Source organism: Branchiostoma belcheri, unplaced genomic scaffold, assembly GCF_001625305.1.
Source record: "Branchiostoma belcheri isolate BF01 breed outbred unplaced genomic scaffold, Haploidv18h27 scaffold26, whole genome shotgun sequence".
Classification (NCBI taxonomy): Eukaryota; Metazoa; Chordata; class Leptocardii; order Amphioxiformes; family Branchiostomatidae; genus Branchiostoma; species Branchiostoma belcheri.
The window spans coordinates 2,354,455-2,365,203 of NW_017803865.1; the positions used below are offsets into that span (position 1 = coordinate 2,354,455).

A 10,749-nucleotide genomic window follows, 5' to 3' on the forward strand; every position below is an offset into this window, starting at 1 on the left:
TTCATATAATGCCGTTTATACAAATGACAAATGAATCTTCAACCAAAAACAAACATAGATTCCGTCCCTGTGCTATATTTCTCAATCCCTGTGGTATGTATTCCTTTCGTTTACGTAAAAATTCATGTAGGATTAATAAAGGACCTGCTGTTTTAGAAGGGGGACAATGTCTTACTTTGACAGGAGTTTTGACAAACTTGTAAAGCTATTTTCATCCCGAAATGTCTATGTTTTGTTACCTTGCTGAATGTTAATACTTGACACATTCACCACTGCACTGTATGTAAATACGACACATTCACTGGGTAGCACATCAATGCCATGCTGGTGACAAGTGTGAAATGGCCTGCCATGCTGGGCAAGCACTGAGACAACAAAATAAAACCCGGCTGTGGTGGAGTTGTGAGTCAGTCAGTCAGGACATAATGTCCTTGGTCAGAGTAAATGCCTGCATGTGTGATGGTGCTTCCGAATGAATGTTTCTGAGTCAGACCATCCTGCAGCATTCATAAATTACATGCTCGCACAATGGGCTGTTCCAAAAATACATGTGGAGTTTTTCTCGCCCCCGTTTCAAATTCAGCAATGTATGAAAACCTACAAACGTTCTAGTTCAGAGGGTTTTTTTTTTCAAATAATGTTTATTCGCATTTCAAAAGGAAACAAAGAAAAAAGGGAGAGGACATGTTCACATACAAGAAAAATAAATACCCAGAGACATTCGAGTTCAGAGTTACCCAAACCCTTCCCGTTCCAATCGAGAATTTCTCAAACACTAACCTAGTTTTAACCTAGATAATTCAACCCCCGGAACTTATAATTATAATACATGTACTAGCACCCACGCAACTTCAATCCACCTAGCCAAGTTCTGGCCCGTCTTCTGTCGCGATGTTATCTTCAGGAAGTGTGATTTCACACATTCAAAGAACTCGGGGAAGTCCCGAACATGTCGCGGATATTCGGAATTGAAGTTCGGTCGATCGGAAATGGCGACGACCGCTCCGAAAGGCGACGACCGTTCTGAAAAAAGGCGACGACCGTTCGGAAAGGCGACGACCGTTTACGAGACGGAAATTCGGCGGCGGGGGGAGACACACGGCCGGGGTAAGCGGACCTGGGTACGTCCCCATCGTGGACGAGTTCTCAGGACCCCGCTGCACTGGCTTCAGATGTCGGCAAATCCCGTGATGAAAATCAGTTCCTGAATATTTTTTAACCCTACCACGTTCGGCAATGTGTTTAGTCTTACGTGTGTAGTGGCTTAGGACGTTGTCAAATCCCGTGATCAAATCAGTTCCTGAATATCCCTACAACTACATGTACCACGTTTGGTCTAAGTACTATGTCTTGAAGAATGATAATACGCAGTCATGAATGCATTTCACAATGGAAAGCGTAATAATTTTATCATCATCATCATCAACTGCCTTCATCTTTGCCTGGAGCCATTTTCATTTTGCTTGTGTGGGGTGATACGGACATAATCATATGGTGCAATAAAGGTACATCTAAGACTGGTAAAAGAAACTCTAATCATATATCGGCTGAAGTACACTGAATATATTATTTCAGGATATAATGCGTACAGACTGGCTGTTTCATAAAAGTTGTACAAACCAAATAGACAATGTAAATCAAGTCTGCAATGATGCGATTCTGTAATCATTTTATTACAAATTGTATGCTAACAACAGAAATGAACAAAGATTTGTTTATCTCAATGTTTTCTTACAAGAATGTGCAATACATGGGGAATGTTTTACACAATGTCAGCATAAGAATAGATCTGTCAATTTTTAAGAAATGAATCTTGTTTTGATTAATTTCAGTGATGAATATGCATTCTTACAGCTATTTTCCATATCGTGAATAGAATGATAAAGATGATATTCTACAAATATTGACGACTAACTGTTTTCATTCCTGAACAGCAAAGTTCTTTATTCACAACCACTTCATCAACAAGAGCTGATGTTTCAATGACATCAGGGCAGTTATGACTGGTAAATGCCTTCATTTATTGTCCTGGTGAAGATGGCAGACAGTCATCAAAATGTCAGCTCTTGATGAAATTATTCATGGACGTTTTCATTGCTGTTACAAACACATTTGTATATGTGAAAAAAAATCTTCATGCTTTCAATGCCTCCTTGTTTGTCACAATAAAATGTAGCCTTTTTCTATAACTTGAGTTTAGATGCTGATGTGTCTTTCTTCTTCTTCTTGTTCTTGGAGCCCCTCGCTTTCTTGACTTCTTCTGAGACTTCTTCCTGCAGCTGTGTGAAGAAGGCCTTGGAAGACTTCAGGGGTTGTGACTTGCCTTCATCCTGTGGAGGAAAATTCCAAACTATCAATCAAATCTGCATTTGAAAAAGTAACATAGATAAACAGGACAACATGCCTGAACAAAGACTTAGAATGAAGATTTGAAAAGTAGGTTGAATACACTATTGGAGGAGGCCCTTCAACCTTTTTGGGGGCTTGTCTCACATGGCTATGCCTGTATATTGTAATATAAATATTGTACTGTCAGCCATGTTGAAAGTTGTCTGGTAAATCTCAACTCGCTTACTGTAAATTCATAAATTTCTGCAGTGACTTCACCAACACAAATTCATAAAATTTCAAAAATGCCTTCCTTGTATGACAACTGTACTACAAATTTAAGACACCAGGTTCACACAACCACCAAGGCAACTGTGACATTATGTGCAAACACCATACTTTACATTAAAGGTTAGACTATTTTCCAACCCTGTACACTAGACAGTTAGTGTACCTTGATAATCTTGGTCTTCCCTCCCCGTCTGCTCTGCTTCTCTAACTCCTCCATGGCACGTTTCTTGGCGTACTTGTTGCCCAGTCCAGGGTTGAGTTTCTCCACCAGCCTGTGTTTCTTCTCCTTCTCCTGAAGTCTCCTCCTCTTCTCCATCTTCTTCTGTCTCCGCTCACGTTTGCGGTCCGTCGCCGACTTTTCCTGGGAACCCTTCTCCTGACCAGCTGATTTACTTTTCTCCTGGGGAATTTTTTTTTTGCAAAGATTGTTATTCTAGTCATGCTTTTTTATTGTAAATAAGTATGAAACAACAGGGCAGCCCAGTATGTTAAACCTGTCACCCATAGCAGAATATGGCCTCCCAAACACTAGCCAAACCATGGTTAGAAGTAGGTCTGGAGCAAGGTGGGCTGTGGTTAGCTGGTGTTCGGTGAGGTCAGCTACAGTTCAGCTTCGCCAGCCAAATGTTTCAAGTTGTTTATAAAACATTTGGTTATGTCATCATATTTGCAACTATTTTTTACTTACTGGTACATTTTGCAACATACTCAAAACTCTTCTAGTATGGAAGAAAGAAGCACTTTCTGGTCTGTAATCACAAGGAATAAACTCTTACCTTGACTTCTTCTGGAGCCAGAAGAGCAGCATCGCTAACACTGGTGGGGGCCACTTCCTCATGTATGATGGACGGGAGGTTAGACACAATCTTAACCTCTGGGGCAGGCTGGCAACAAAGAACAGTAGATGTGAAAAAAAAAACAGGCAAAGAACTGTAGTATAAATAACAGTATGAACAACAACAGACAAACAATCACGTCATCATAAACAAAAGTTGGTGCCTCCATCCTCTCAGCTTTGAGTCTAGAGGGGACATTTAACAAAACTTCAAACCATAACAACAGCTACATGTATAAGTATTGACAACACAACCTGTACAGGTCTGCATGGAACTTCAAACATTTCCTGGTAAGGGTTTTAAAGTGATCTAAAAAAACAATTCATTGACAGTGGACCTCCTTCAAACAGAATGGGAGAAACTGTAAGTACATGTATGTAGACTCACAGGTTTTGGAGTGAAGTGGAAGTTTGACAGGGAGTCCAGTTTAACAAACAGACTGTCCATCATGGTCCTGATCTCCTGGTGCTGAGGGTTCTCCTCTTCTTTCTTCTCATCCTGGACAGGGAGAGGAAAACATGACTTCAACAATCCATATACGCTGTACCTCAATACCCCAAGTTTCATTATGCTACAGTCACTGTGACATTCTGTTGTCTGGTACATCACATGATGCAAAACATGCTTGAATTTAGGACTGACATCTTAACACGCAATGATTTTGGCAGAAAAATACATTAGTTGAAGTACATGAAGTAACATTAGATGTTGCAAACAGAAAAAAATCTATGTGGGTAAAAGAAAGTCTGAAAACATTGAACGCAATAAAACACACCAACATACATGATTTGTACAGCCCACCCTTGCATCAGACTTACATGTAAGCCTCCAAAGGATATTATCTAATAAATTGAGTTTTCAATGTATCACTGCAGTTGCTAATAGTGTTGTTTTCATCCCAACAACACCTGTATACATTTGTAAGTATAAATAGCCTTTCTGCCCCACCTGTGTCTGTTTGAGGTACTCCTTCTCATACACCTGTGCCAGACTGGCCTTGCTCTTCTCCTGGTCCAGGACAACTCTCTTCTTGTACTCAAACACCTCTTCTACAGGCTTCACTTTCCTCTCTACATCATCCCAGGCCTACAGGGGACAGATCAATAAAGGGACTTATAGAACCTCCCTGGCTTGATTTCTTTAGATTGTGATAGGAAGACACAACAATCTTGTATCAAACACGACATTGTACATTGTAAAGCAGCAGCCGATACATGCATAAAATCTAAACATCAAGTCATCTTGGGGAAAGCAAATGCATTATACTTATCTTCAAAAGGTCTAGTACTGCTCTGTTTATTTCATTCTTAGTAATTTTTTTTATTTCTTACTAATACCGATTCGTATATATATTGTGTCTGACTCCTTGCTACATAATGTAAAGCATGGTGATAGCCATCTAGTCCAGGTCATTGACCTTCTAGTATTTGGGGGAAAAGAATAAGATACTGAACAAAAACAGTATGTTATCCTTCTGCAACAATGACATAATGAAAAGAAGCTTAAACCCCTGCCTGGTCCTTTATCCTCTGTTTGATGATGTCCTCCAGCTCCATGGTGGTCTCCTCCGTGATGACTGGAGTTTGTGTCGTGGTCTGGTCGAACGACAGGACTTCCTCCAGCAGGCTGTTCTCCGGGCGCGACCCACCTTTGACCTCTCCGACCAGCTGCCACGGCTTCTCCGCCAGGTTGGCCTCTTCCAGCTGGGAGATGGTCTGCTTCAGCTGCGGGGGAGAAAGGTATTCAGAGATAGCAGACTTCACCTTCTTACCCATAATTTTCTACAATGCATTAATGCTTATGGTAAAGGCTTGGTGCAGAAATACCTGCATAGCTTCAAGTTTACCTACAATACCCTGCATATGCAGGACCTACATTATGAGTCATATACAATTGCACAACATTTCTGAGGGAATGATCTTCAAAAATAAACACCAAAATGCAGTAAAACACATTTTCTTGCATGCAATAAAACATCTCACCTTTTCCTGCCTCCTCTCAAAGTTGGACTTGACCTGTGTGCCTTTCCCACCCAAGATCTCCTGTGCATCTTCTCCCTCACTGTCACTGTCTGCCAACAGGTCACTGGGACCTGAGGACTGCATCTTAACAGCCTTCTTAAACTGAACCTCTTCTTCTGGGACGTCTTCAAAGTCATAGTCACTAGTATAAGAACAGAGAACATCTGGCTTATCATGTGTGACAGTACATGGAGAAACCATGCTATCTTTTTAAACTAAAGACATCAGCAAAAGCTGTGAAAATAAAAGCACCACAACGTTTCACAATTTGTAGTACACTGTCATTGCCTAACCAACATGTTTATTTACCCTCCCTCCTCTTCAGCCTCCTCCTCCTCCTCCTCCTCCTGAGCATGCCCATCTCCCAGCTCATCTTCAAACCTCACACTCCTGCGGCCTGAAGACTGTTTCCCAGACACGGAGGCTGACACTTCTTCTTCCTCTGGTGGGTCAAAGAAGTCTGTATACTTGGCTTCTCTCCCTTCCTCCTACAAAATTAGACACATACACAATGTACATGTAACCTGAATGGCATCAAGATTCAAGACCAAGTGTTATATTACAAAATGTAAACAAGGAATGGTGAGAAAATGGTACATGTGTCTCTGATGATAATTTGAGACAATCTTTTCATAATTGCCAAAAATGACAAAAAAAAGCAAAATTTTCAGTAGGAAACAACAGAGATGCATATCTTACCTCATCATCATCATCATCTGCATACATGTCCACAGACTCATCATCATCATCATCATCTGACTGGTTCCTACCCTCCTCCTCATCCCTCCTCCTCTCCTCTCTCTCATCCTCCTGGACCAAAAACTCCTCCATGTCTGCCAGGCTGAAGAACTTGTCGTCCACCTCTGTCTTCCTTTTCTTCTTTGCTGTTGTTCTGGGCTGGGTGGCTTGTGCGGCCGATCTTTTCTGCTTAGTTTTGGCCTCGAATGCATCAATGTCAAAGTCAAGATCAGAGCCTGATTCATCATCATTATCGTTCTCATCTTCTAAAGTTCTCTCATCTTCTTTGTCTTCAAACTCATTTAAATCATCTTCTTTAACTTCCTCTTCTTCACTTGATGATTGCGGCTCAGGTAAGAGGGAAAGGGTTTCACCTTTCCTCTTTTTGATTCTGGCGACATCTTTCACCAGTCTTTTCAGTAAGGGATCATTTTGTAGTTCAACTTCCTGCCAGATTTGTTCGTCATCAAAGTTGGACACGATCAGCTCGGCCAGTGGTCCCTTTAAGGGGTTAGTTTTGTTTTCACTTTCCTTGACAAAGTCATACAACTGTTTGGTGGTGGACTTGAAAGTAGAGGCTACATCAGGCTGGGCACTGAGGGTAGAAAAAGAAGCACGACTGATTTACTGTATATTCATCTTAGTGTTACTATTTATAGGACTATTAGTAAGTATTACATACACATGTATGTATATTCTCAGTCATATGTGACACCTTGTACAGACATGCACAACATGTATTTCTCAAATCGTACTTATATATATATAGTTACTTCATAAATTGGTTGAATTTCACCTATTTATATGTAAAAGTTACAACTTACACATGAATCTACTTTATTTTCTTGTTGTAGTTGCTTCTAAACAGCAAAATTTTTCTATGGATGATGATAAAGTTTCGCTACGATTAATACGAAGTTAACGTACAAAGTTGCCCTATATGTTTGGATCAACAAGGCGTGAATTGTCTATAGCACGGTTCTGGATAAAGTACGGATACTAGCTAGCGAAAGGATACAACACATGTTGCGTGTTCACACGTGCATGCATCTACTAACGTCGCGTTCACATTCAACGACTCGCATACCGACCAAACTCTTAATGATATCACCTCTCATATCCACAAGTGATTAGAAAATTAGAAAACTTTCCATTTACCTCAAAAAGTTCTCCAGTTTAGATGAGACAGACGCAACTCGGCAGAGTGCACCGACGAGTCATTTCTTTAGAATTGGAGGCCGCCATGTTGGACTGCGCAATGCATTGTGGGGTCATCGGAGCATGGCGGAAATTCAAAACACGGAAGATTCGCTCAGTGCTCAGCGCTTTCACCAATCTGATGAATAACTTTGGTACTTTAGTACACTCTGATAAAAAGGGGAAATCAAAGGGGAGTAAAATTTAACAATGAACTTTGAGCACTATTTGTCTCTGTAACGTAACAGTTACATTCTTGATACGAATTGTCAATTTTCTTCAAAATTTCGTTCACTACCCTACCCTACCGGTCATCGGTTTGGAAACGTGACCACAGCATAAGTGGTTATGACACGGGTGAAATGCCGCCAGTCGAAGGCCGCCGACCCCCATTAATGGCTCCGACACGATAAGGACAGATAGCGGCGCCCCAGCTGACCGAAGCCGGCGGAGTCTAGTCCACAAACGATCCGCCGTGACGTTTGATACAGCCGCCGCCCGGCCCCGATGACAACCTTACTGATCAGATCTGGCAGGGCAGTCGCCAGATGAAATGTTCACCTCGCCCTGCATGGCATGGATGGGGTAGCCTCGTTAGCAGGCTCGAGCTCCGGGGACGTGCTTATGCTGAGGTCACATTCCCAAACCGGGGCCCGGCCGGGCTGTTTCGATTAACGAAAAATCAACAATTTATATGGCCTTATATCAATGGTATACGCAAATAGTTCCCATTATTTATTTTTCGTACTTCGTACTTCGTTGTCTTTTATGATACTTTTCGTCCCATAAGACGGCCGGGCCGGTTTGGAAATGTTCAGCATAACGTACGCACCGCTGTCCTAGGGTGGCGCCACTGTGAGTAAGCGTTAAACGAGGTCTTTATAACCACGATTGCAGGTGTCCTCCCCGTGACTTCAGAGTCCGGCCGTGGGTTACACCCCGTACGGACACCGGTGTAATTGTGACCTAAGCATTAGATCGGTTAGAAATCTGCAAACATGTAGACCCATCAGAAGATTTACGCGTCTTTTTGAAAACATCTTTATCAGTCCCATGGCACGTATGAAGAAATGGCATTGACCAATGTCGTATCGAGCTTGTTTTCAGTGCCTGTCGGCGTATTTGAGATAGAGCCACGTAATTGATGTCCTTCGAGATAAGATATAGAGCACTGTTTCCCGTGGGGTTTGAAAGATCTTCGTGTCTTCTAGAGTCTCCATGTACTATGAGAGGTTTTGAATTTCCTGAACGTAAGAGGTAGTGTACGCGTATCGCACAAGTCGTCTGGTGTCTACGTACATGTGTGGAATTCGATATTGTATGTACGTATCAGTCGAGACAGACGTCATCGAAAAAGAACCAACGACACAACTACCCCCGGTAGAGAGCGATGATCAAAGACAATCTTTACCGATGACAGCCGTTTAAGATTCTAACCGTGCTCTGGAGGACTCGTATTAGGCGGTAGACACGTTATCCTACCGTTTGGATCTCTGGACTCCCTGAGTTCAAACTGCAACAGTCAGATTTGCAAAGGGCAGTAATAGGGTTTGCTATCTAAGTACATGGAAATTGCTAGTTGTCTAGAGATATCTACCTGAGTGTTAGAGTCAAAAGTTGTCTAGACCAGATACCACTTAAGCGTCCATCTTTATGGCCCAGAACTAGAAAATTCTATACGGCAAAACGATCGCGATACACAGGTGACCTCTAACCCCTATGGAGAGAGTCAAGTCAAGTCAAGTCAAGTCAAGTCAAAGTTAATTGCACAACGATTGTCACGGGTACAATGTATGGCAAATAATGATGTTACTAGTTGCTATGAGTCTATCATAATTCTACATATATGGTCAACGGTTATTGTGTTTGACATAGTGTTATAAAGAACTGCTGGCTAGAAAATAATTCAACTCTACACGTACGTTCTACATTACGCTAAACTATACATATAAAGGGTACAGTGAGCAGCTGTACCTATACAAAACATATTCTATGACTACTACACAGAGTGAAATGATAACAGAATGCAAATCGTAGATATATAGCTGCCTTATTTAATATGATACAAAACAGCACTGACCGATTGAATACTCATCTCTATATGATACAACCAGACATTTCCACAGTCGGTAACTCGTGGTTAAGAAAATAAGTTTTTATTTTCATCCATGGTGGAACAAACGTTATAATGCAGGATCTACAAAAAAGACCACGGATATCAGCGGGAAGACGAATGGCTGATCGCGAGTTATGTCATTCTCCGATCTAAGTGTTCAGGGGATTGACACCGTCATGTGGCGGTCACGGTGTGGGGAGGAGTCAAATGAGGGGTTCCTTACACGGGCGTACTGACACGGCTGGGATAACCAAGCGCAAATAAGGATCGGGAGCCTGCAGGCTGGATGTGGGGGAAGTTTCAGGAAGGTAGAGGGCCACGTTACTCGGTCATGACCGAGTTATTTAAAATTGACACTAAAAACTTTATTTCATACCTATTTTGCTGGTGAAAAAGATATAAAATTGGGTCTTAACACTCATAGGTACAGCCACGGCCACATTTTGTTGGCGGTGCTTTTCGGCTGGCTGCTTTGTGTTATCAGTTTTAGATTATCCCACAACCGGTGTTTGTACTGAATTCAGTACATTGAAACGCTTTCCGACAGTATGCCGTTATAATTGTCTCCTAAGAGCAGAAGACTGGAAGAACTACATTTTCATACTCGTGTCTCGACAGGGTTGGAGCTTATCTAAATAACAGCTGGAGGACGGCGTTCATGTGTCCTCAGGGACTGGGATTTATGTTTTCTTCTGCAAAATCAGTGGCGTCAAAAGCGGCGGAATGTTATCAGTTGTCATTTTGCAATCAGAATAGAAAATATATGCCGTGAACACGTAATACTATCGCAATCTATACCATATAAACGGTAGAGGCGATAATCAAGCAACTTGAGAGCAATGGAAAGACTATCGCTAGGGGCTGGTTACAGAAAAACCTCAACTTTCGAAAAACGTGTCTGGTTAGCAATAATTCTGTAATATCTCTGCATGTTTTTTTCTTCTTCTCTCTAATGTATTTTCAGTTGATAATGTTTGATACTATTGGAAATGTGGCATAAGGCATACAGTCAAAGACAAGCACTTTCAAGTATCCACTGACTAACAAAGCGGGTTGAAAAATAGTACAATTTAGCCAAATAGGGAGAATAATTGGCCAGAGGAGTTTAACCACTTTAGATAAGAGTTCATTTGCCTTCGGAGGAGGAAATCAACCCTCCCGCGGACTGACTTTCCTGGCCAACTATTTCCCTTTTTCGAGTTCTACGATCCGTACCCCCCTT

The 10,749-nt window shown here is 41.7% G+C and overlaps 2 protein-coding genes across 2 annotated transcripts in view; one reads left to right on the forward strand and one right to left on the reverse strand.

Moving 5' to 3' along the window:
* Positions 1-1,628, forward strand: part of LOC109471944 (lysozyme G-like) — a 9,007-nt gene extending 7,379 nt beyond the window's left edge. Inside the window, exon 9 of the mRNA XM_019771477.1 lies at positions 1,080-1,628. Coding sequence (XP_019627036.1) covers positions 1,080-1,191 — 112 coding nt within the window. The 3' untranslated portion in view covers positions 1,192-1,628. The remainder of the gene's footprint in view (positions 1-1,079) is intronic.
* A 24-nt stretch (positions 1,629-1,652) lies between these two features.
* On the reverse strand, positions 1,653-7,459 carry LOC109471913 (U3 small nucleolar ribonucleoprotein protein MPP10-like). Its single transcript, XM_019771393.1, is given in 11 exon segments — positions 1,653-2,330; positions 2,783-3,019; positions 3,396-3,503; positions 3,843-3,953; positions 4,404-4,541; positions 4,970-5,179; positions 5,438-5,618; positions 5,786-5,964; positions 6,176-6,809; positions 7,373-7,431; positions 7,433-7,459. Coding segments are annotated over 11 exon segments (2,031 nt in total). The 3' UTR covers positions 1,653-2,183.
* Between the last annotated feature and the right edge of the window lie 3,290 nt (positions 7,460-10,749).